We start from the raw sequence: 27,628 nt of genomic DNA on the forward strand, positions 1-27,628 counted from the left end.
ATTCGCAGTCAATGCACCATGATGGCTTTCACTTCTCGATTTAACCTTCCCTCTAGGTCAAGGCGTCTTCGGCGTCGCGAGGAAGGGGGCTAGATCAGAGCATAGCGTCTGTAGACCAACCTGATGCTTTAAAACCATATGTTAATCTATGAAAACCGATAACCGCTGAAAACAGCCAGAAATAATGCAGTCTCCGTAAGATGGTCAACACGTCGGAAACGTTTAGTCGTGTTACAGAATTCTGGTTCATGGCCATGATCACATTATCAACCTCGTTCTCCAAGATGTATTTATTTATCACCTTCCTACATGTGATCTGATAACCCACGTGGCCTCTTCACATTAAATTCCTAAACGAAAATTTTGTATGCATTTCTTACTTTTCATGTTGTATGACTGAAGCGCGAGGAAAATCTTCATGTCCTAAACACGAAGACAGCAACAAAGTTTCCGAAGATATTAATATAAAGAAGTTTTATATTTGAATTTTGACAATTACTATTGTAATATACGTATTTATTTTCACTGAAGACCTATTACTAAATCAAGGGTGTCTTAAAATCGAGAAAATACGTTATTTTATCAGTGGTTATAATTTCTATCCCAAACATTGGTCTCAGAACCTTCATGAACACACTACAGGGAATCAAACCTGGGTGTCATTTTCCCCATCACAGCTCATGCGTAGTCACACGGTAATTTTGAATACTTCTTCATGTGAAGTCAATATTGTCTAAGCCCTAATATTAAGATATGGGGCATGCAGCTTGAATTATCCTGAACCAAGATAATTTCTGCGTATGGCAGCAACTTAATATTTACTACTGACAAAATTCAATTAAAAATGGCTTCAAAAACTTACAGAAAAAAGTGTATTGGCATAAAATCTGTGAGACTTTAGGCTCTTACAGTGGCAAGTATATAAACTGACCAATACTTCAGAGGTGCTTAACGTCTCCATCTTCGGGGCTTCATTGCTCTGATGATGAAGGCAGTAAACATACCAGATTACATGGTCCAACATCCCAGAAGACAGTCATCTTTGGTATAAAATCTGTTTTATCTACTTTCATCTGAAATACTTTTTACTCCATTAAATGTTCCACAAGTTACGGTCTAGACGTGCGCAATAACGCATGTAGATCTTCACGTAAAGCGTCTGCTATTATCACCCGATTTTAAACAAAACTGAAATGTAGATAAATTTTAGAAAACTCCCAACACCAAAATTAATAGAAAATGTGTACAGCAATTCTTGTTTCTCCTTATTCTTCTTCCGGAGTTGTTACGCGTGGACAGACACATATGACAAAAATTGTGGGTGCATTTTTCAACTTCGTTCTGAATGGGCTTAAAAGCATACACTCATATCAGTACATAAAAGAAAAATATTACCTTTTCTGTGTCTGCCTTTCATTCTGAGGAAAAAAAGAGAACGATGGAATTTTTGGAAACAAGGCGCTGAAAAGAATAGGTGGATCCAACAGAGACAAAATACAAAAATTATAAAATTACATAACGAAGAATTTCAAAACCTGTACACTGGACAGGGCATCAGGAGAAATATGAAATGCATCTGAACCTACATTTGGATGGATGGATAACATTAAAATAGATCTACGAGAAATAGGTTGGAAAGCTGTGAACTGTACAGGACAGAGTTCTATTGTAGGTTTTATGAACACGGCGTTGAGCCTTCGGGTTCCAAAACATGGAATTTCTTGATGAGGTGAATAAACCATCAACTGCTCAAGGAAGCCTCTACGGCATGAGTTACGTACTCGGACCTGTGGTATGGAGTTGGGAGCAAAATAAAAAGAGAAATCAGCGCACAAAACACAGATGTGTCCAGGCAACACCCCACTTCCATGGAAATTCATTAGAAAACCAAGCCTGTGATACGACACAATTTAATTTCAGAAGAAAAAATGATGGTACAAAAATTCTTTCCAGAATTATTCCAACTTCATTTCCATATAAAAAATGAAACAACATATAAAAACAGAGGTTTCCTAAATGTTTCTACTGCAGTTATTTTTCCAGTCTCATACTGACATCTAGAGAGTCCGATTCAGCCGTAGCGACGCCGACTGCAACAGATATATCCTCTTGAGAAACATGTGATGTACGACTGACTTCAGTGTTATGAGTGAACTGGCTATCTCTGCTTCGTATCTTTCTCCGGCGATCTTTGTCTGGTGAAACGAGATCACTTACGGCAGGAGTCTGAGGTGCCTGTAACCAAGTTCAGAACTACATATGCAATTGCTGTATAGTCGGACGATGTCAGATGCCACTTATTTTAATAATTTGATAAAGTTTTCAAGTGTAAGAAAACAATACATTTTTAAAAATTTACTTCTTTATTACGCCGTCTCCTTTACAGGAGGTTGGCGACATATTACGAACAAGATCCTTCCATCCTTCTCTCAGACTGGGACCTGTTCATATACGTTCTTGGCAGATGATCCAGAAGTGGTTTGCCATTGCCTTCTTCTGTGTGTGAATGGAGTAATTGTTGGGAAGCCCCGGAGGAAAACTCCATGCTGCCTAGACCACGGCCTTGCCCAACACAAGTTATAAATTCAGGCACCGCCGGGAATCGAACCCAGGACCGCAGGATTACAAGGCTAGCGTTCTAACCGCTAGACCACCGTGGCAGTAAAAATTTACTGCATGAATGAATTCATGAGACAAGATGGATACAAAACAACAGCTCTTCGCCTGTCAATTAACAAGCTGCATTAAAGAGATAGTTCATGCTAAATCTGCCACTATATGAAGTGAATGATGCTATGAGGTTGGTGTATTGTATTTAATTAATATGAAGAACATACATTCATGGTCTTATTATAACCAGTTCACAGATGGTGGCCAGCATGTGGCTTCTCCGACATAAGATAATATACTACCACATGCTCTACTTGGAGATCCCATCTCTCAAAAAATATTATAAATTAAACCACTTTACTTGCTTCCGTACTTATGGCCATGCCATAGCTCAAGCAGTCACCAGCATATCATCACAGAAGCCAAGGTTCATGCCCAGGACAGCCAATATAGGATTTGTGGTGGATAAAGTGGAACTGGGACAGGTTTTTCTCGAAGTTCTTCGATTTTCCTATCACTAAACCACTGCTCACAAACGTACCATATGGAGGACTGGACAATGGGCCCGATAACTGCTGCAATTCCAGACATAATCTCTCCCCTTCACAACAACGATCACAATAATACTTACTTGATATTACAAAAGCACTGAAAGTGGCATCGTCAGCAAAACATTTAGTTTTAATTTTCCTACTCGAAAGTTGTGAAACAGCCTGAAATCTGTCACAGGCTGTGGTTTGCAGGCTCTATGAAACGTCAGCAAACTAGATAACTGCACTATAGACAAAACAGTAAAAAGCATAAACTTGTTCTTATGATGAAGCATCACACCATGAAGATGTATGAGGCAGTAGAGAAGATGCATAAAGCTCCATCCCCCGTAGCTACTCTGAACATGGCGGCAAACAGAAAAATTCCTGCTATGAAGCAAGCCCTGGTCATCCCAGTGACTATACCGTTTGAGCTACGCTGGCTTTATCAGACACAATAATCACAGTGCTTGACTCAAGACAATTACCCCCATGTGACTTGTCTCACCTGACTGGACGCCTGTGAAGAAGGCTGTCTCTGTATCTGTTGGCAAGCCTGGTCACCAGGCATACCGTACAACATCGGGTTCAAGGTTATGGAATGCGTACAATTGTATGTTTTAAAAATGCCCACCAGTCGGTCAGCCAACTCAAACATATTTGAACGAAGAGAGATGATTATGAACTGAGCATTCTTCGTTCTTTCCTAGAAAGAAAAATACACGGATTAAATGGGACTGAATTGCACTAAATGTTTCTTGGAAGATTCTTATAATGTTCATATGGTCACTTTCTTGTCTTGTAAAATACATAATACCATAACAGAACTCAAAACATAAATACAGTGCTGCCAACATGTAAACATAGTGACAGTCCAGTTTACAGGTCCATCACCATGCCATGGTAAAGATAAACACAAAAATATCAGAAACAAAGAAGTGAAATAAATTTAACATAAATTAAAGCAAGTTTCGATACGCTAATAAAACTTACGCTGAAAAAGAATCAAAACTGCCCAGGTAAATCTTGTGTATCCCCATGTAAGAATGATGAAGCCGAAGTGTGACCCCCCGTAACATAATTTAAACATTAACACACTATCCATTTCAGTCTTTCAATGAGCACACCACTATCATAAATAACCATTAGAAAATAAAATAAGCTATACATACTACTGGTACTTACCTTGATGTAATGTCCCACAATAGAAACATTTTTAAAGTCAAGGGCAGCGTCAATCTCGTCCATCACATACAGAGGTGTTGGTTTGTAATAGTGGAGAGCAAACACGAGGGCGAGAGAAGACAACGTCTTCTCACCACCAGAGAGATTTGAGATAATCTTCCATGTCTTCTTAGGTGGCCGGACACTAAATATTAAGATATAGTATAAGAATATTGCAGCTGTCAATAATTCTTAAAAAGTACACTTCACCATACATAATTCCTTGAATGAAAGATATGGATATAATCAGCCAGTAAAGGATGGTTTATATTTCACAAGCAAACATAACCTGAACCACCTTACACAGCTGGTAGCCCGAGAAGAATTCATTATACTTAGTCACCGTGGAAACTTCAGATCATGTTTGATGATATGATTAAATATAATAATGTCATTAACCAAAGAAGTAATGATATTAATTTTTATATTTTGCTATGTTAGATTTTTCAATAAAAATGTGTTTTTAAGTAGACTTCCCCATCACTGTATGATTTGAGGTTCTCACGGCAGTGAGTACAAAGATGGCAGTCGTCTTTCCTGTAATTCATAACAGATAATTTGTTATTATTCTAGAAATATGTAAAATAATATACTGACCATAATGTAATGACAAGTGACTAATCATTGTAACTTGACATGAGACATTTTACGGTACTGGATACTGGGAACAACCCATTCTTCAAGTGCCTGAGCACTGTGGGTCCCAACTTTTCATTGGCTTGATCTATAGACATTCGGTAGGACTCCTTGGACGAGGGATTGGCCCGTCGCAAGGCCTCTACCTGTACACAGGACAGCACAACACAGAAAAATGCGGACAGACATCCATGGCTTGAGTGGGATTCGAACCCACGGTCCCAGCGACCAAGCGGCACAAGGCCCATGCCTCAGACCGCGCGGCCACTGCGGACCCCACATTTTACAGTAACGCGTTTTGAATACATCTACTAATTGTACAAATGGTATTAAAACCTATACAGTCTAGTCACTGATAAACCTAAAGTACATCATGTAAACAGTAACTGCTTTTAATACCCACTTCTTTATAAAGAATTTTATCAGTACAATACTTTTCCTGGAAATTAACTTTGTTCCATTTAAAACATATCAGAAGTGTAACACAAATGATAATGCATGCTGACCTGAAGTTGATTCCTTCACTGAAGGGATCCAATGAATCCACAAGCTCCAATTCTGCATCTCCACCCAGTGTGATCATTTGGTACATCTCCTTCAGCTTAGATGTAATAGCTGAAAACCCATGCATAAACTCACTGAAGCGATTCTTGCGCACCATGTCGTAGTTCCTCCGCATCTCATTACGTCTTTCAGTGCTCAGCTCTAGTTCAGATACTCGCTGGAGGTACAGATTCTCCTACAGATAATAAGAATGTCAATGTTTCTCTTACAAATTTGAGTGACCACTAGACTGAGATTTCTCTCAGTCACTCTCTGCAAATGTTGGATTAGTATCTTAAGACTTCAGTGAATGTGCATGCACATGTACATTTCCTAATTTTGCTTTAAGTGGGAAAAACACACTAGACTTGTTTGGTATTATGACACCATCCACATTTACCTGGTAAAATTAGTATCAGATCATATATGCTTTGTACTTTCCAGTCATTAAATAAATAACTGCAAACCATCAATATTTATAGCCTGGATATATGGGAATCTTATTACTGGAAAAGGGTTTGAATCTCATACTATGATAAAATTACAACAAAATGTTTTGTGGGCCAAGCCTAATTTTGGCTAAGAGATCTAAAGAGAGGCTAAAAAACATCAAGATGTTGGAGGTGACAAGAAAGCTTATGAATGAAATGATTTGATTATTTCACCAATGATTTCCTTCCCATTTTGTTTTATAATACACCTTACCACATGTATCAGCCTAGCAACATCCAACAAATAACTCACTAAATCAGTGTTTATCAACTGCAGGTCCATGAGTTCAGTAGATTCTGCTCCAATACTTTTTTATGTAAATTTTAAGCTTTTTTAAATGACATTTCTTACTTCCACAATCGAGCACAAAACATGACAAAACTACACCTTCTATTTACATTTTAATCAGACTATATTCTATTTAATCAAAGTATATGAGATAGGAAGATTTCTGTCTTCTGGGTTGTTGCGCTGTGTAGTCTGGTCGATGTTTACCAACGTTTCAGAGGTCATACTGCCTCCGACATCAGGACGATGAATTCATCGCCCTGATGAGGCAGTATGACCTCTGAAACGTTGGTAAACATCGACCAGACTACACAGCGCAACAACCCAGAAGACAGAAATCTTCATACTAAGAATCGCCCTGATGACAGAGGCAGTATGATCTCTGAAACGTTGGTTAACATCGACCAGACTACACAGCGCAACAACCCAGCAGACAGAAAACTTCATACTCACCGCTGTGAAAACCTCAAATCTTACGAGGTATTTCGTATTTTCATATCCCCTATAAACCGATGCTGTGACATCACCTTTCAACAAATCACAGCCACTTCATTCCCAATTCATTATTCATAGTCATCGTGACCTAAGGTATTTGATACAGTGTAATTAAATAATCATAAAACAACACTTACCATTTCACATTATGGATTACTGTTGTTCTTCAAATTACAATTATAAAAATATCACAATTACAACAGGCTATACTTGAATAATATCAGAACTATAGTTACCTTCTGTTTGTATTCTTTGATGGCTGCCATGTTCGGCTGGCTCGATCTCAACCTGTCCTCAAGCAAGCTCACTTTGTACTGCAATTCTTTGATGTCTACTTGATTTAGATCTTCCTCTGTTAGCTGTTTGAGCTCCCCCACTGACTCTTCCCCAGGGATTTCCTGAAGATGTAGTGAATTTAACTGCAAAAAAGCAAGCTTGTGTATATTGGGAGGGTCCTCCAGGTTGGGGGTTGGTCGCAAGGCTAACAACCTTGCACCATAAAATGGAAGATGTTTCAAAACCTCAATCAATGCCTCGGACAGACGGACCTAACAGAGGACCGAATGGAAGAGGAGGATTGAGGAGGCCATGGACCAGAGAGCCATAGAAGAAGAAGGGTATTGGGAGAATATGGAATACTGAGATTAAAGCAATAAAGCATGATAATCAAGCAGTAAGTAGTTGGAACATTCATTGACCTATTTTGGCCCAGAAAACCTTCACTGTAAGTGAGGTCAGTGTTGGTCATGCAGGATAGTGGAGGAGAAAGTAAGTAACACGTGGACTGAGCCGTGATTGGCGTCTAGCACGTGCGCCGTGCGATGTTACTATGCACCCCAGGCCACTTTCAACACTGGCCTCATGTCACCATTAATTTGGGTAGTCTATTTGCAGTGTCAGGGTAAATACATTCACTTTCATAGTCTAAACACATTTGGAGTCAGAAAACAATTCTGTATTACAGCTACTTCATTCCTTTGTTTATATACTGAACTGAAACAATGAAAAGAACCAAAATGGCTGCTGAGATAAGATCCCTGCAAAGCACAGCTAGAAAAACAAGGATTCAAAAGGGAGTAGTGAGGGCAGAAAGCAAGGCAATAGGTAAGATGAGAATTGTTTGGCCATGTTATGACGAAACTCTGGTAAGGTGTTAAACTTGAGCCAGATGGAATGGAAGAAGAATACAGGGAGAACTGCAGTATAGGAGAGACAAAAGACACTACAAAAATTAAAAGTGGAAACATTCAAAGACTGATTACATTGCTGTACTGGTAATCTCTGCTACGTGTTTAAAATTACATGTAGTTCGTTCTTTCACCATTATGTAGCAACAACTATCAACTCCTCAGGAAAGACCCTGCACGAAGCAGACACTTTCAAAGACTTAAACCAATCTTACCTGTTTTCTGAGAGCATGTATCTTTGTTCTATTCTCATGGATGTTCTTATTAATGTTATCTATCTTCTGGTCAACTTCTAATTTCTCTGCTTTCAATTTATTTTCTTCCTTTTGGATTTCAGCAAGCTCTTCTTTCAGACTCACCATGTCTTCTTCCTTTGACACCACTGAGTCCTACATGATAATGACAATCACAGGAATTTATGTAGGTGTTTTCATTGTCTACACATTACAATGTTGTGAGTCAATGAAGAGGCATGCTCTCCAGTGCAATACAGAAAAGAACTAAACTAACACAATGAAGGTATTTCATTTGCCACACATATACATATTTAATTCTGAATATTTGTACTGTCCCCAAATCTAATACCACATTTGAAACATCCTGCATAGATTCATAAAATAAGGGGTGCACAGGTTATCTGTGATAAGGCAGGCACAATTACTCATTCCAAGTACCACCTTAATTTCCACAATTCCTCTTCCTTTCACATACTGATGTGCCAAGCTTCTCAAAAAAGAATTAAGTTCTGTGGAGTTAATTAGAAATTGTAACATGAAACTCAGAAACAAATTAGAGTAAACCATGTTCCTTTGCCTGCTTTCTATTTCAATTAAATACAGTGAAACCTCGATGCATCGTTTTCGGCGGGGGTGGGAAATAAAAACGATAGATGCGGGAAAACGATAGATGCGGGAAAGCATTAAAAATTTAAAAAAAAACAATGTTTCTCTTTCAAAGTTACTTCTTTTTACCAAAAAAAGTCTTTAATGGACAACTGGTTTGTCGAAACTTTACGTTTTAGACCAAACAGAGTACTTTCCACGTTCAAAATGTTTTCCTCGTCACGTTCGCTAATATGGGCATAAAAGAACGACTTCACTTTTGCCAATGCAGCGTGTGCTTCGGCAAAACTCGGCACAGCTTCGGGCTCGCATTCGTCGTCTTCCTCACCGCTCCCACCCCCTTCGCGATCGTCACACAACTCATCAATCGTGTCGACTCCGCATGTAGCAAGCTCGCTGTCTACTGCCGCGTAGTCACCAAATTTAACCACGTTTTTCACGGAGCCAAATCTATTCCAGTCTTCGTGAAAGCCATCATGCTCATCCACACTGACGTTAGAGTCTGCTTCTGCGCGAAGTTCACACCCGTAGCCACCTTTGTGAAAACAATTCAGAACAGTTGGTTGGGAGACATGCCGCCAAGCTGCCACTGTGAAATGAATTGCTTGTAGCACGTCAATTTTCATGTTGACATCCTTCCCAGCATCCATTGCACATACAGCTGTTTGCATAAGGCGCTTCTATACAACTGTTTGAAAGATTTTATGATGCCCAAATCAAGCGGTTGCAAGACGCTCGTGCAATTTGCTGGATACTGCACGACTTTCACATTTCGTAGAAATGTCGTGTCCTTCGGATGAGCGGCACAATTATCAACAAACAGCAAAATCTTTCTGCCTTGTGCGCCCATGGAGGCATCCAGAGAACTTAAAAACGCCGTAAAGATGTCTGTTGTCATCCAAGCCTTTTTGTTGGCGTGATATTTCACCGGAAGTTTTTTCATGTTTTTGAAACAACGCGGTTTTCGTGATTTTCCAACTACAATCGGAACCCGTTTGTCACTACCGTCACTGTTAACACACAGAAGAACAGTAATTCGGTGTTTTGCACGTATTCCCCAATGGCAAGATTCACCTTTCAATGCCAGAGTCCTATCCGGGAGGGCGTTGTAGAAAAGTCCGGTCTCATCCGCATTATAAATGTCCCGCGGCTCATATCCCTCCAGCAGTGTTGGCAGTCTCTCGAGCCACAGCTCCGTTACTTCCACATCCACAGCAGCACTTTCGCCGGCTAACTTCTTGTAGACCATACCATGTCGTTCTTTAAACCTACTAATCCAGCCATTCGACGCTGCAAAATTTTCAATATTCAGTCTTGCGGCTATCGTCTTGGCTTTTTCCCGCAAGATGTTGCCATCAACAGGAATTCCTGAGGCCCGCGATTGCTGGTACCAAGTGAAGAGGACACTTTCTAGCTCACTGAAAGTTGATTTTCTTCCGGATTTCCTTTTTTTGCATGAATTACCGCACTTGTCAGTTTGTTTTCGGATTTCTTTCTTCTTTGCAACTATTGAATTTAAAGTAGATGGTGCTAATCCAAGGCGTTTAGCAATGTCGATTCTTTTTTCAAATGGATTCTTCTCCACTTCTTCTATGATTTTTAATCTTTCTTGAAGAGTTCTGACTTGCTTTAGTGGGCGAGACATGGTACAGGAATAATAACAAAATAATTAACAGGAGTAAGAGGAATAACAAAATATTTACGGGAACCACAACAAAAGTATAGACTGGAACAATAACAGGAAGAATGGAAGTACTGTTACTGCCGAACACAACGAAACGTAGCCGTAGAAGACACTGAACCACTGGAAACGAGATGAACCAGAAGAATGAAAAGTGCCACCAGCCTTTCCTTTGTACTTGTAATAAAAGCATTTGTGAAGAAATTCACAGTGCACATGCCATTTGGCATCGCTGGAACGAAATATGAGTGCACCCTAATTAAAATCGTAAAATTTCTGACAATGAGCACCGCCATTCACTCCAACTATCACCCCTGCACCGCTGACCCCTCATTCCAAAAGGATCTGTGCTGGTTGGGCGACATAACAGGTTACCGCTACTGTGTATTCCAAAAACATTGTGCGTCTTTCGGTATTAATTTATCTCAAAACCCAGCATTTTAATTTCTCAGAAACGATCATTGCGGGAAAATTGTTGGCCGGGACTAAGATTTTTGAACGATCGATGCGATAAAACGATAGTTCGAGGAACGATAGAAGCGGGAAAATGTAACATTATTTTATATGGGATGTATTCGGGACCGAACAAAACGGACGATGCATCCGGGAAAACGATAGTTCCGGGAACGATAGATAGAGGTTTCACTGTAATACCAAAGTTAAACATGGCAGTTTCTCTCAGCATTTAAAAGACTGACATCAAGAAGATAACACATCACATGCAGACTACATATGGAATTAATGCAGAAAGGGGTCATGTTTCATCATTTCAATATTGCAATGATCTTTAAGTATTCTAAGACATTACAAATGGCTGAACAGCAGAACATACCGAGATAGTTTTCAGTTCGTCCAGTATAACCTGTCCTTCTGACTCAATTTTTCCTTGTTCCTTCTGCATGCCTAACATTTTCTTCTCACACTCTTCTATCTCTTGCTCCATGTTTTCTATTTTTTCAACACATTTCTTCGCATTCCTACAACAAAAAATTAGTATAAGTAAGCCTTACATACTGTAGAACAAAACCAAGAAATGAGATTTCACATTCCCATGGCAGTGAGTATAAAGATGGCTATCTTCTACGAAGTTAATCCATATAGTCTGGTAAAAGTTTACCCATGTTTCCGAGGTGCTTGCTGCCTCCATTATTAGGGCAATCACCCCAATGATGGAGGCAGCAAGCACCGCTGAAACATGGGTAAACTTTTACCAGACTATATGGATTAACTTCGTAGAAGATAGCCATCTTCAAACATTAAAAAAAAAAATTATAATAATAATAATAATAATAATAATAACAACAATAATAATACAGCATTTGCCTGAAATGAGAAATATCAGTCAGAAAAACTAGGACCAGGAATGGATTCAAATACAAAATAAATACGATATGAATCATAAAGCTCATACTGATTTACATCACATAAGAAATACATCACTTTATTTTGTACATAAAAAATTGGAATTTATGTAGAGATAAGCCAAAAACTTGCAATGTCTGCACTTGCACTAACTACATAGTATATGAACTCAATGAATAGCTATTCATCAATGGGAAACATTGCTGACACCTGTAGATTCATCACTACATTCACATCAGCCGACCTATGAACCATACTTCAAAGTCTTCTATGCATTTCTTGTTTCCCTCATTCAACATAACTCCACTTCAGTTTCAATCTATTATGTATACCCAATGTAAGATCTACAATAAAACTAACCTTTCTGAAGTTCTGATGCCAACTTTCAGCTTAGTCACCTCTTGCCTCACTTTGTCCACATTCTTAGACACATCATCCACCTTCTTCTGGGCAGCTTTCATACGCCCCCCTGTGATAGCCATGATCTGCTTATGTAGACCCTGAACTTGTGACTCCACTCCTCCTGCATTCTCTGTGGCAACATCATACTCTGCATACAAAAGAAACTCACATGAACAAAGGAACCATCAGTTCAATTCTCCTTTTTGCCTTAAACAAATGATATTAAACAGTTATCAGTCTGTCTTATGGAGGTATTTAATACGTAAGAATGTGACAATCACTACCTTCTGAAAATGTAGCAGAACAAATCAACATGATATTTAAGATTTGAGGTTTTCACAGCGGTGAGTATGCAGATTTCTGTCTTCTGGGTTGTTGCTCTGTGTAGTCTGGAAGATGTTAACCTACGTTTCAGAGGTCATACTGCTTCTGTCATCAGGGCGATGACGGAGGCAGTTGGTTAACATCGATCAGACTACACAGTGCAACAACCCAGAAGACAGAAATCTTCAAAATGATATTTGTGACAAAATTAATTAATTCATGTCGAACAACTCACCCACTTACTCACTATAAAAATATCACAGCACATATGGCATCAGAACAGCAATTTGTACATTTTCAAATAAATCAATGCCTTTCAGAACCCATACCTTATAAATAAGGGGTGAGAAAACTTTTTCCTTGAAGAACAAAATTAGAACTTATGTGGGTTTAGTGTGCCAAAATGAGCCATGCTCTCTTCTTAAGTATGTTATAAATGTAAATAAATTTCAATTGCGTGCATCAATGTCAGTCTTATCAAAGTTAATACACCAACTGATTTTAGATGTAAAAGTTGACACTGCAATATGCAAAACTGCTTCCAAATGTTCAACCCATACTCTTAACTATGATTTGTTTCACTTCATTAAAGGAGTGAGTAAAGGCAGAAAAAAAAGTTCCTTCAAGGGTCTAATGAAACTACTGTATTTAGATTCACATAACGGAAGGGAAAAGAGAGAAAAAAGAGACACCTCACAGAATTTAACTTCTCTGTTTCTCAACATTTTGCTGATCAGTCAGTTCTACCTGAAGATTATCTGTTGTTTTTCAACACCAAATGAGAAAGGAGAAGTAACAGCTCAATTTCATTTATTACTTGCCTCAAATCAATCACAAAATTCTTCTTGCAGTTTCCTAAGACAGCTACTGTATTTATTAGCTTCACTAGAACTCACATGAGTTCTGAGAAAAATAGGAAGATGTCTACATTTATTTTCTTTAATTCCTCTCCTATTGGCTAGCCACAGTTTGGCAGGAACAGGGTGTGAAGGTAGAATACAGCCTTCTGGAAACATCTAAGATGCCAAACAAGATGGGGGGTGAGGTAAACCAAAACACCCTCAATGGAAATTTCCACTAAGTTGGGTTGCCAGCCCATGTTCTTTGTAAAATATAAATTTTAAAACCAATTTCCTTAATAACCTAGATTATATCTTACGGAAACCAGCCGGGGCAATGTCCATGGACTTGTCCGGATACAGCCATAATGGAAAATTGGTCATAAATTCAAAAGTAGTACAGAGTTTCATGTCAGTACCTGCCTGAGCCTTAGAAACAATGTCTGTGAGTTTCTTAACATGCGCTGGATTAGGGGCAGCTTCTCTTAATTTCTCCTCCTGCCGCTTCAGCTGATTTTGTAGAACAGGAAGTTGATCAGCTGAAAACTGAAATAATCCTTTTTTCAGCACTGATTGCAACATAATAGTGGCTAGCAATGGAATGGTACCAAGTTATAACACTGAAAGATTACAGTTTAGGGAAACATAATTTTGGACAGTAATTATGTGAAAGTTGTTACAAGGGTAAGCAAATTATGTATTTTCTCGACTACCCTACACGTTTTGTTAAAAAAGAAAAAGTTGCAACAAATTGAGGTGTATTGCATATTCATGATGAGGCTGGCAGCACATCTGTCAGCGTGAGGGTGGTCTGGTTTTATTACTGCAAAGGATGTCACTGCGGTTATGGTAAAGTGTAAAAAATTTCTGCCACTTTGATTCTATCTGCCTTACAATATTTCAAAGAAAACATAGAAAATTTGGAAACAGTATATGACAGTATCATTAAATAAATCACTAATAAATAATAATAATATTCCATCTAAACCTAGGTCTTGGGGAAGTAGGAAAGTATTAAAATTTATCATAGACAAATATGTTGCAAAGATATTGCCTGATATTAGTTGGCTCAGGATGATCCAAAAGTGGGCTTTTGTGATGAAAATTGTTGTTCCTATGCAATGGAAAACTTCTTGATCTGATTACCAATTGTTGAAGGAAGATCATGTACTATAAAGTGAATTAGTTAGATATGCACACACATTTGTACTACAACAAATACTACATAATTTTCCCTTTATTTTGAACAGTCCTTCATATATATGTCTTGTACTTAATAAGGTGTGTCATACATTTCTAAACATGGAGATTATTTTACAGCCATCAACATACCTGAATCTCCATCTTAAATTTGTTCAAATTCATTCTCATTTTCTGCAATTGCTGTGACAACAAGGTCACTTGGTCTTCCAATGAGACCTGCCGTGTACAAAGCTGCCTAGCACGGGACTCCAAATGCTGCAGTTTCTGTTCCATTTGATCTAGCTTTCTGGGAGTTCCAACAGAAGCTGTAACTGCCACAGACTGTCCCATGCGACCCCGCAAAACTGTCTTGCCACCACCACTCATAGTTCCTTAGATAAATATTAAACATCTTCATAAGCAACAGTGCCAAAAATTATAAATAAATAAATATAAATATTACTTCTTTTCCAGACTGCAAATTTATGTCAATAAAATGTAACAAGTGATGTAATATATTATTTCTGGTTACTATACTTTCTTCAACAATTTTCTATATTCTCTAGAAATTCACACATCCATTTCATAGTTCCAAAATTAGGAAATGATTATTTTCTGCATGAATTAAAAAATACTGATTGCAAGTACTAATCTGGTAAGAAATGCTTCCAGCCCATCTCTCAGAGAACAGGGCCTGACCAGCCTTTAAACAATAATTCTTCACCAGAAAGGAACTTCTAAGTCAATCAATGTCAGTTCCTATCATGTATTATAATATTCTGTCAAAATAAGAAGGGATTATATTTTAAATGTCAAACTGGGGGGGGGGGGGGGGGGGGTGTCATATCCTTCCAGAAGTTTATACAATGTTTGAAAAACTCAAAATAGAATTTAAATTTATATAAATTCTTGCATGGGTGTCAAGAAAGTTGAGTGGAGATCCTTGATACAGGACGCCAAAACATTTATGCCTGAATCTTATTTCAAGACACAAATTACCAAGATTTTCAATATAGCAACTGGATGCCTACTTGACTTAGTAAGTTCTTTATGTTAGGTTTTTTTCCAACATGATTTAATAATTTTATATGATGGTAATGATAATTTATAGAATTTTAAATGATGACATCCAAACAAAGAATGGACTGATAAAATATTTTTACTGCTGAGTTTAAATATGAGATTATTTAAGATTTAATAGACAGACTACACTGCTAAATTAATCCTTTGAAGTCAAATGGTAACTATAGGTACTACCTGCTATAACAATCAATAACTCTGCATTTAAATACAAAATGTATTTATGGGTTTCACATAAAAAAGTAAAGTTTGTCCCACTATATGCCATGTAGGCATTTGGGGTGAGTGGAGGTATAGCTCCTCTCTTCCTTGACCTCAGCACTACATGGGGGTGAGTGGTCAGCATCACGCCCCGGCCGGCTTTACCACCGGGAAAGGACCCCGGTACCCATTGTAGAGGAGGCTGGGTGGGCCCCAGAGCCGGTCTGGATGCAGAGGCTAGAGGAAAAATCCTCTGCCCCCGTCGGGGATCGAACCCCAGTCGTCCAGCCCGTAGCTAGTCACTATACTGACTGAGCTATCCCGGCTCATTGGTTCTCCAAATAAACAGCAATTATTTCCCTAAACAGTACTAACCATCTGGTCTTTGTAATATAAGTGTCTTCTTTGAGGTATGGACTGAATTCTTCAACATTATTTATCACAAGCACCAGATTCAGATGGCTAATTCATCTAAAAAAGTGTGAACATACACAGAAAATATTTAACAGAGGTTACAAAATAAGATACCAAGGTGGTATAGATGTCATACATAAAATGAATTGGATACAGATTATAAAAACAAATATTTAATCATGCATCAACTGCAAGAAAATGAAGGAGAAATAAACACAGTGGTTAGGAGGCTTGCATAAAGCAATGAAAAATCTTAGAAAGTAGGAGGCTGGAATGACTGGTCATTGTGATGCATGAGTAAAGGGAACCTGTGAAAATAGAAATACAAGACAAAATTACATTTTGTACATACATTTTCCAATTTATCCTCAGCATAATTATAGATTACAGTACCACCAGCATTCACAACATAAAGCTTACCAGCAAGTTCAATCAGTTGACCATCCAATGTTACCACTCGGAACCTCTGTCGTCCATATGCTATCCTTGTAGCTTGGTCCAGATCATTTGCTACCAGGGTATCTCTTAAAGCGTAATAGAATGCTGGCCGTACACATTCATCTTCCACCCTGATCAGGTCAAACAACCGTGGCACTCCCTCAGGACTGAAAACATCAATCTGACATTATTAAAAACTGAAAAATGCAACCAAAGAACACTGCTCCGCATATGAATTTGGCCTATGCAAAAGTCATCTTCTGAATGCGTCATTCAAATATGGTTAATAAACCATAATGGATTCAAACAACACATACCTGTAGTAAAAACTATTCATATAATGCAGAGTTATTCAATATATTTTTAAATAAAGTTGTTTAAAATAGTTGTAAAAATAAAAATAAAAAGTTATGCTGTAACACTATCAGTTTTGTTACAACATTTCGTAACAATTTCATACCAGAGAAAGAAATTATATTCGCCCACTTCTACTGGGAACATAGACTGGTGCTGTAGACTGAGCAAAACATGTATTCAAGACTCAAACCCCACCTCTCTCTCTCTCTTAAAAAGGGTGGGAGAAGAATAAAGGAAATATTTTACTTGCATCAGAAAATGATCTCGAATGAAAAATACTGTTGTATTCTTCAATATAACCATCTAAATCACCATAAGCATCATCAAAACCATGTTCCTCCAATATACCCACTGCAATAATTTATAAGAATGTCCCACATTACAAAGAAAAAATGAAACTGTTGCACATACTTCATGAAAGAAAAAACTGTCTACAAATACTTTCACATTTTTGTAACATGCAATACCTTACCAGCTGATAGGTGTTATGCACTTGTGACGCAAATGTTCCTGTTTCTCCAGAGCAATGAATGTGGCTCGTCCAATGTCATTCCTCTTGAGAAACTCAATGCACCGCTGTCCTGTATCCACAGTATCCACAACGATGTTGTCCAGTGGGCCACATGCAGTGGACACAGCCACATCATACTTCTGATCAATAGCTCCTAAATCTCCCTACAACAAATATTAACTGACTTACCATGATCCATATTATCAACTAATTTGACACATGCAACTTTCATACTGAGTGACACTATTCTCAACTTCCTGTTTATGAACAAAGCAATGTGAACAATACAAGAAAAGAGACCCGCCAGAAAAATCGCAGGCATGACCTCAGCCTGACTCACCAGTCTTCCAAATATCCCAGGCAAGTGTCCTTGCCGTTTCTGTTCCATCAATGAGTCGAGCACACGGCCACGTGACCGATTTGCCTGCATTGAGGACCTTGTTTCTTCCACCTGAGCCCTATGACATCGCAGTTCTGCTGACACTAATGCTTCATCTTTTTGTACTTGGGCCAGTTCCAACTGAATCTCTTGTAACTTCTTTTCTGTGTCTGGTATTCCAGTTGTCAGTTCTTCTATTTCACTATAAGCAGTACAGAGTGTACCATTTAAAATGCTACCCAACAACAATCACACACGATCATACAAAAAACGAAATCAGAAGCAGGGCCAGTCCCATGTAACACTCTCTCCCAACCTCCCCCATGACACAAGTCAAGGTCACTCTTTCTCCTAAGGCACTGCTCATACCAACTGACTGAAGTTGTGCAGGTGCAAACGTGGGGTAACACAAACAAAATGTCTGTGTATTATTATCTTACTTGGTACTTACACAACAGGAAACTTTTGTAAAATGCTTCATGGAGTAATTTTCTAGAATAAACACACATTCTGCTTGTGAATATATCATGTTCACACCCACTCTGGCCAGCAGAACATCGCTCTGCGTGACCTTGACTTGACTGTCAAGGGGGAGGCTGGAAGAGTCTTATTACATAGGGAGTGAACCACCTTCTAATTTAAGTTTTGTACTTCAGTATGTGATTGTTACTGGGTTGTGTTTTAAATGGCATACCCTAAATAAACAACAATATAACACTCTTCAGAATTAAACACATATTTTCTTCTGTAAACAAACAGTAAAACCCATATTTAACACTTTATTTTCATCAATATTTCAGTAATGCAGGAGTACTATGCATTAATCACAATATTCAGTTTCCTTTAACAAAAGGATTATTAGAAGCAGTTACTCACAGAACATTCTATTTTTGGGAGGCAATAAATTTAAATGGCATAAATGAAAATATAAAACACAGACATAAAGTTTGGAAAATCAGAATACTGTATGCAATGTTCATGTCGGATTTCAGCCCATTAAAATTAACAGTGTATTTATGCAGTGGAAATAACATCACAGTAACATTTGGTAAGAAGAGACATGGACTTATCAATGACTTACTTCTTTCTTCCTTTCACAGTTTTTGAAGCAGTCTCATAATTACTTCTTATTTGCTCCAGTTTTGTACGTTCTTTCTGCTCAGTACTCATATACAGATCCAACTCTGCTTTGGCAACATCATACTGCACAATAAAACACATATATAAATTATATCAGGTTAAATTCTTTTGTGTAACTGAGTAAAACCCTATAGACAAACAGATGAAAAAATAAATGGTACCTGAATCCATTGCAATCATTTTCTTTGCTAAAATGTGTTACAGTGTTGTCTCAAAAGTTAGTTGCTATGCTTTCAATGATATTTCACTTCAGAAACAATATAGGCCCAACATAAATCATTTCTTTGTAGCTATACATTAGTTCTATAGGGGAACAGCTATGTAAAGCTTATAAATCAAAGCTAATAATTTATTTTGTAGTACAATATACTCAATGGGTTTCGTAACCTTTACTGGCTCTATGCGCAACCTTAGATATGTACTCAGTTTACCTTAATTTATGTACAGTAATGATAATAACTTACAGCAGACTTTGTTTCATCTACTGTCTTCTTAAGTGCAATGAGCTGGGTCTGAAGTTTCTCCTTACTGTCTTGCAGCTCCTGTGTTTCAGCTCTCAGCCCTGCCATTGCTTTTTCCATGTCTGCTTTCTCTTTATCCAGATCCTTACTGAGTTTCTCTTCCCGAACAGTCAGCTCTGCAATATCACGCTCATTCTTTGCTGGCACAAGCTCCAGTTCATTCAACTAAACACAATGCAGTAAGATCTATGAGAGTCAAGCTACATAACTTTAAAATTAACCTATTTACAGGCAAGCCTGTTTCTAATGACTATGCAAAATCTGACAGGCTTTCATAAAAATGAAATAAATTAAACAGGATGTTCCATTTAAAATGTAACCCAAACTACAACACATGAACCCCTTCATGCATAAAATGATGAACAATGGCAATAATGAATTCATGCAGCCATATCCCATTGCTGCAGCTTATGCAATGCTTGAAATTGGTAAGGCCATAGTTTCAGCTGTTTTGTCACTCCATGAGCACTTGCCACAGGCAAATACTTCTTGCATCCCAAAATGCTGTTACCAGTTGGTGTATTACTGTCTTAAACAGTTTTTCCTTGTCATTATATATACTGCTAAATGTTTCATAAACAGCAGCAAATAATATCAGAGAAAAGTAATGTTCATGAATAAACACATATTCTAATCATAAAATGCCCTATTTGAACCTGAACATGTAAATTATATGCAATGGTGAACCGGCTTCTAAATATGTCAATATCAGTCATGGCAGACTAGTAAAACTTGTCACATCAATTAATCCTTCGAAGCCAAAGCTTGTTTATATAACATTTGACAATTCAACCCATACCACAAAGAAAACAGAACACTACTCCATTACAAAGATAAACTGGTTAATGCTGATTATGAAAATAATCCCTCTTTATTCAGAGAAACATACAAAACCTATAAATATAAAAAGCAAAGATACTGAATGTTAAAGCAGGTGGTACATATAATCTCCTCAGCTGTAAAAAGTTCAATGTATTAAAGACATAAAGGGGTTAATGCAGAAGAACATAGAAGTTCAGCATATGTTACCTTAACGCATTGAAAATTTGAAGAAATTTACCTATACTTTCAAAAGTTTAATATTTTCAAATAGGAGATCAAATAAGGTTCTCACAAAATTTAAGAATAACCTTAGCTAAAACCTGTGGATCTCATAAAATAAAACATGTACTTTCATCACAAACAATATGGACAGAGTTAATACACATATGAATTATCCTTGTTATGTTAATTTTGACTTAATTTATTCCATATAAATTTAAAACTTGTCATACTTTTCTTTTCTCATCAACAAGAAGTTCCTTCATATTCTTTCTCTTCTTATTGGTTTGTGACATATTTGCTTTGATTGCCACATGATGCTGGTTCATCTTATTAAACTGCTCTGTTAATGTATCTTTCTTATTCATCAGTTCCTCCAAAACCCTGAAAATCAGGAATGTTAACACAAAAATATTAAAATTCTCAACCTGAACAAGGAACAATTTAGTGACCAAAATTAAATATTTAGTGATCACATACTTTAGTACACAAGTGAAAAACAAAAACTCTCTTTTTGGACAACAGAAATTATATTAATATAATAAACATCTGCAAGTATTTCAATTCTTTGTAAATTTGACCCAATTTCAAGTTGTATTAAGCGGGACATAAATCAGGAGAAACAGATTAACATTTACAAAAGAAAGTAGCACGAAATCTGTTCATTCCATAGTAACTTATTAACAAAACAAGTCCCATTGTTACCGCATATTTCTGTAATGAAAAAAAAGCATCTTGTCATTGATTTTTAATGGAAGTGTCTTGTGCAAACCTAATCTCTCATTTGTACACTAAACACTTCCTACACTAAACTGCTAGGAAATATGGTATCAGGATTTATTATATTCTATTCCAAATACTGAATTCATTAAATACCATCAATTCTAACACTCAAACAAAAAAAACAAATAAAAATGCAATATAAATTTGTGACCAAACTTTGTCTTTAAACAATAAAACTCTTAATTTGGATTCATGAAATAACCAATCAGATAGAAAGGTTAAATTACTTCCATTTCTAGTAATCAAAGACAGACACAAGTTGATCCATTTTGTGTAATGGTGAGATAACTACATGTGCTAGTGTTGCCCATGATATTTTACTTTGCTTCATGACTATATGCTGCTTCAAGGATAGACGGATAGAGAAGAGATCATGCATTCAGCACACTGATCTTAAATAAAAGGAAATTTGCAAGCTAATCAAAACTGCAGTCTGGCACAGAATGGCTGCCTAACTGCACAATCCATTCAATAACACACAAATCAAAATCGAATACAAAAAGTTTGGTCTCTCATATCATCATAATAAATTGTATCAATAAAAATTATAAAATTACAAAAGGTTCCAAAACTGCATTCACTTCATTTCCTTTAGACCTACTTAGTACACTGCTTGATAGCTTTGCTCTTCCCTTCCCTGGAATCAACAGCCTCCTTCATCTGTTTTCTCAGCTCAATGGTACTATCATCAATTGCTTTTTTCTTCTTCTCCAACTCTTCAGCGCAAAGCTCATTTTCATATCTACAACAGATGAATCAAAACCCACAAACTGGGCAACAACAATTTGTGGACACACTGGCATTTATTGTTACAGACTTTTACTCTTTGTATTATCTCATCAAATGTATATTAATAACTCTGCAAATTGTTGGCCACACAAAATCTAACTGTGTAATGTTGCAAGACCAAGTTAAGATAAAGTCTTCAGTGTTAGATAATTTCTAAATCTAGTCAGTCCACTTTCAATAATTTTTCAATCATTCTAAATTCAGTATTACTATAACCAGAAAATGTGATCAAGCATGAACTTTCATGCAATAACTAAAACTGCTACAAGGAACTTACATCAATTATATTAACGTGTGTCTTCTTTCCAAGTCGTCATCATCTATGGTGCTTCGGCCCATTTTGGGGCCATGACCTCCCCACTTAGAAGTATTCTTGGTCTTTTGAAGCATGCATTTGTGAGTAGTGAGTGACCAGCCCACTGACTCTGCACAATTTATACTCAATCCTCACTTGTCTGCCAGATCCATCTAGCAGTAAATCAGGAGACTTGGGTGAGAAATGGCTGCTGAATTTTGCTTATGAAACATCTTGTATCATGCTCATAAGGTTCTTTTACATGCCGTAAATCTATGACATGGGACCGCCAACTTTACTTCCACTCTGAAGGAAGTTGTGATATGGATTTTTATCACCCTTAAAAATCCATCGACCTCAGCCAGGATTGAACCTGCAAACCTTGGGTCCAGCGGCGAGCACAGTAACCACTAGTCCACTGAGGGCGACCTTCTTTCCAAGTACTGAAGATAAAAACTCTAATGGGGAACATCTTTCTGTGACATGAATGGACCATCAATGATAGAATTTAATCCTTGAAGGACTGCACACCAGTAGTATTTCAGTTCCAAAACTACAAGACATTCAAGGCCATGACAAGCCAAATGACAAGTAGCAGAAGCACATGTATAGCTCAGCTGTTGTTTCACATCAGAATTTTATTTTGTATGACATAAACGTGCACAGACTTCTTGTCAACACATACATTAAAATATGCAATTTATGCCATTCAATGATGGAACACTGGATTATTATTGTTAGATATCGAAATATAAAACGTCACGGGTCAAAGCTTTTTTGGTTTGGCTTCTGCTCCAAAGAAAAATCTGCCATGTGCTCCAGAACATCATACAATTTAAGAAAATGCTATCACAGACTTACTGGAAAATTCTTGCTCATAAGTATAGTACATGTTGCATAATTATTTCAAGACAAAATATCCATAACCAAAATGAAAGTAAATTCTAAACTGAGCACTATAATGCTTGTTTCATGTCTCCACATTAGTACAGTTATGTATGAATATATAGGCCCTTTCATGTTATTCACGTATGCAAGATCAGAATGTGAAGGGAAGTAATCAAGATGAACTGTAACATATCATCCTAAAGATCAGTTAATGGTTGCAGTGAAAGTATCACTTTGACGCCCAACCCATTTATTTACATTACAACACATCATCCTGGAAGTTGCCTGGAGAGAGGAACTTTAGCCAGAATACACAAAATACAAAGCAGAAATTACAAACTTCCAGCCTTTTAACTCATAGTACATACATGTATTTCTGGCAGACAACATTCTTTGTCTTGGCCATCTCGTTCTCAACCTTCACATATGCCACTGCTTCTTTCATTGGTCCTTCCAAAGCTTCCTTCTCCTTCTCAACAATCTTCACACGATTTAACTTCTCACTCCGTTCTTCATTCAACTGCTCAACCAGTGAAACTATCTTCTCCAAAGGCTCCTGCAAATAACACAGCATGGTCCACAATAAAACCAGCATAAAATTCCTCTTAACATTCCTTTCATAAATTACATAACTTAAACACAAAATGAACAGGCTGTGTCTATCCATCCTGTTTTCATATATTGCATCTCTAAAGCCACCTAAGAGACATTAATACAACATGATACTGGAGGAATCTGAATTAGAATGTGCCAACAAAATTTATATTTTGTTCTTATTAGTCCAATATAACCCCTACCTCATATAAAACTGCAAACCTTTCCTAGAATGTGGGTAAGGTATAAAAATAATTTGTACATGACATTAAATATAATATGAACAAGACCTACAATTTTTTATCCGAAACATTCAATATGATTAAAAATTAATGAAATACATGGAAAAATAATTCCTTCTAGCAGCAAATAAGTATGAAGGCCAATAAAGTAAGCTAATCATAAAGGATGCATTCTGAAAAATACATGCACCCAAAATGAGTACCCTTTCCACTCACTTTTAACAGTGAAAAAATTGAGTCTCCATTATATAGGTGCTGGGAATACAAGCTGATTCTGTAAGTTTCCTGTCTCACTTAAACATCTCACAATTTCATCAAATTTCAGTTGTACTGATGATTTTTAATAATTATTAACATAAACACTGTTCAATAGGAGCAGAGTTTTATGGTGTACATAGTGGACAATGATAACATGCATACTGTATTGATTCTATACACTTTCAGACACACACATAATGGTGTTATCTTTCAAAATAACCATACGTTTTTATTTTAAAAATGTTTGGTTACCTGTGTGTTTATACTTGAAGTTTATGATCAAGCCTGCAAAATTTCTTATAAAGTTAGGAAGGAGTCACCTCAAAAAACCAGGAATCAGAATATATAAACACACATACATATATCAGAAATTAAAATAACATTCACGTAAATTAATTTCACAATGCTAGAAGTTGCCACCTACACATTAGAATTCAAACTATACGGCGACAATTTTAAAATGTTGCATAATAATAAGCCAAGATACAAGCCCATGAGATTAATAAGCAGAAAATTCTATATGTTATCACGAAAATTTTAGGTACCATGGCAACCTGACAATCAAGATTTGTGCAGGCCTGTTTATGACTATAATAACTTGGATGCTACAGCTAACCTTGTATCTTGTAGTGCCAATTATATCCTCCAGAAACTCCAGCATGCCTGACTCATGTTCACTGGGTGCCTTAGGCTTCATCATGGCTATCTGTTCCACCTCACCCTGCAGGATCAGAAACCGGTTGTGATCCAAGTCAATGCCATGACTACGAAGTAGCTTTGCCACTTCTTTGAACTGCACACGGCATCCATTCACAGTGTACAATGATGTGTTGTCCTTGAAAGCTGTTCGAGCAATAACCAACTTCGAGTTTGGGACGAACTCAAAGTCATCTGAACCAGGCTTTAACATAAGTAAAGATCAACCATCACAATCAAGTTACCAATAAAAGAGACATGTAACCTCAACAAAATATTTCAGCTAATAAACAAATGAATGCATCAATCAATTTAGAAGTAACCTTACTATGTCTATGATTTGCTGAAAGTGTACTGCAACAGTGCAACTTTGAACATTCTGATGTTGTGCAGAATTGTGAAGCAGGACAGATATCTTCTTTGAACGGATCTTGCTGGCTCGGTAACCAAACACAAACAGCATAGAATCTATGACATTGCTCTTCCCACTGCCATTTGGGCCAACAATTGATGTAAAACACTGAAGGGTAAGAAAAACATCAACAAAGTAATTTGGGGTCCTTGTGACAAACAACAAACATTGTTTCATAGGTTTACATTATTAGTTGCATTAGATAAATCAGAATGGTTTACACTAACCCTTTAAAGCTGAAGCTCATTCAAAATAATATCTAAGAATTGTCTTTACCTCAAATAAAACACAGTATGCCTTGATGTTCTTCTACATTGTGACACTGCGTAGACTCATAGGCAGATACATAGCATCACAACCCAGAAGAATAACACTGTTATGCTGAATGGTGTGAAAACCTAAAATCTCACAACATGTGTCCATTACAGTCAATTGGCTTATGTTGTTTATGGGAAAAACTTCCTACTTACAGTAAGAATCATATGAAATCCATCAGTAAAAAATTGCACTTTAAAGTATGTTTCTGTTGTGTCTAGTATACACAAATAAAACAATTTTTTCTTGAATAAATGAGGGGGTTTATGGGTGTGTCAGCATCTAAGGCTATATGTGCCTGTAATTTTGCCAGAAAAATTATATTATATGATGGCATTTGGGTGCATGCCAGTATGGCTCAAGCACTTAAATGTAAAGTCATTCTTTGATTTTACAAATATTTTGCTTCTGAGTGAACAAAATATATTAAATGTTCACTTCAGAACCAGAGACGGTGGTTCCAAAGAATATCAAATAGTGGAATAGCTCATATTTTATCTCTGGCCCAACCTAAGTATATCATGGGGAAAAAGTTATATAACCTACACGGCATACGGAAATTCTTTAGGTGTAATATTTTACATGAGGGTGCGTAAACCACTCGTAAATACCTTATGGAAAGGCCCAAGGACCTGCTTGCCGGCGTAACTTTTGAAGTTCTCGTTTTCAATATGAGTGATAATTAGTCTTGGGCCAATAGTTTCATTTGAACAAACTGGTTTCGGGGGTGGAGGGATATAAATATCTCCTATCCTCAACCCGTCTTCATCTTCTGAAGGATCCTCCTCTTCACGAATTTCAGATACATCCAGTGATTCATTTCCTTCCAGTAAGTCATCCTGATGCTGTCTTTCTTGATCTTTATTACTGATCAATTTATCCTTTTTCTGTGACATTTTCGCTACAAGCATGCCAGGAACACAAATTACCTTGTAAAAATTAGTGACATTAGGTTAGGTTTGATTAACAAAACCTGCACTCATTCTTCGTAATTCTTACAATCATAAACACATATTCCTAGTTTACAAACTTTCACAAAATTCTTCTTCTTCATCAACCACATCGTACTTACCGATTAATTGTAATTATGCACAAACATTCACATTATACAAGAACTTAAAAATATTGGCGGGCTCCAATATATTAAAATGAATACGTGCAAAACTGGCATAATAAGCAGCAGCGGTCGTCAACATCATCATAATATGTCACAGTGTAGTACATTGAGTCGTGACCTACTTTATTGTAGCCGATATTCTGTGATAGCAGTGTACCAAGAGCTGGAATTAAATTAAGCTTTTATGACGAACTTTGTCCCTCTAGAATGATATAATACCTTAATACTTCCCACATTACATAAATCACAAATTATGACTGTAGTAGAATGCATGCAGCTTTACTCTCATGCCCCTAGATGTCATCATAACACAATTCTTGCAGGAGCAATGCACACTCATATTTGTACTCCATGTTATATGTACAGATATGCTTATGCAAATACTCTGTTCTCTAAACATAAATACTCTGTCATCCAAATACAACAATGGATGCATTGTAACTTTGAGCCTGAGCTACAGGACAGTAACTGAAGAAGAGAAGATGCATAAGGCAAGGGGAACCATGATAGCAAACCATCT

General features: G+C 37.1%; 1 protein-coding gene across 2 annotated transcripts; it reads right to left on the reverse strand.

Moving 5' to 3' along the window:
* Nucleotides 1-1,892: 1,892 nt before the first annotated feature.
* glu (structural maintenance of chromosomes 4-like protein gluon) lies at nt 1,893-27,204 on the reverse strand. 2 transcript variants are annotated; one of them, XM_022061065.2, is made up of 22 exons: nt 27,064-27,204; nt 26,603-26,892; nt 25,593-25,784; nt 25,185-25,469; nt 23,843-24,030; nt 22,104-22,244; nt 20,953-21,103; nt 19,622-19,843; nt 19,099-19,220; nt 17,979-18,219; nt 17,600-17,802; nt 16,753-16,937; nt 14,788-15,029; nt 13,875-14,001; nt 12,251-12,440; nt 11,361-11,505; nt 8,221-8,394; nt 7,055-7,237; nt 5,507-5,739; nt 4,326-4,509; nt 3,649-3,846; nt 1,893-2,235 (listed from the first exon to the last, which is right to left on the reverse strand). In XM_022061065.2, the coding sequence occupies exons 2-22, from the start codon at nt 26,885-26,887 to the stop codon at nt 2,032-2,034; spliced, it is 4,095 nt and encodes a 1,364-aa protein (XP_021916757.1). In that variant the 5' UTR covers nt 26,888-26,892; nt 27,064-27,204; the 3' UTR covers nt 1,893-2,031. The 2 variants fall into 2 exon arrangements, 1 of the variants encoding a protein (XP_021916757.1); XR_002542647.2 differs by lacking the exons at nt 1,893-2,235; nt 3,649-3,846 and having other exon boundaries at nt 4,371-4,509; nt 5,507-5,615.
* Nucleotides 27,205-27,628: the final 424 nt, after the last annotated feature.

Source organism: Zootermopsis nevadensis, unplaced genomic scaffold (assembly GCF_977971745.1).
Source record: "Zootermopsis nevadensis isolate Lab colony 2312 unplaced genomic scaffold, Znev_1.0 Znev_ptg000050l, whole genome shotgun sequence".
NCBI classification, from domain to species: domain Eukaryota; kingdom Metazoa; phylum Arthropoda; class Insecta; order Blattodea; family Termopsidae; genus Zootermopsis; species Zootermopsis nevadensis.

What these genes read in the sequence shown, in the direction of transcription:
- glu (XM_022061065.2), bottom strand. Translation starts at nt 26,887, where the DNA reads ATGTCACAGAAAAAGGATAAATTGATCAGTAATAAAGATCAAGAAAGA. An exon ending in GTTGTCTGCCAGAAATACAT is followed by an intron (nt 22,245 to 23,842) that starts GTATGTACTATG and finishes CATCTGTTGTAG; the next exon opens with ATATGAAAATGAGCTTTGCG. An exon ending in TGCATAACACCTATCAGCTG is followed by an intron (nt 16,938 to 17,599) that starts GTAAGGTATTGC and finishes TGATGTTTTCAG; the next exon opens with TCCTGAGGGAGTGCCACGGT.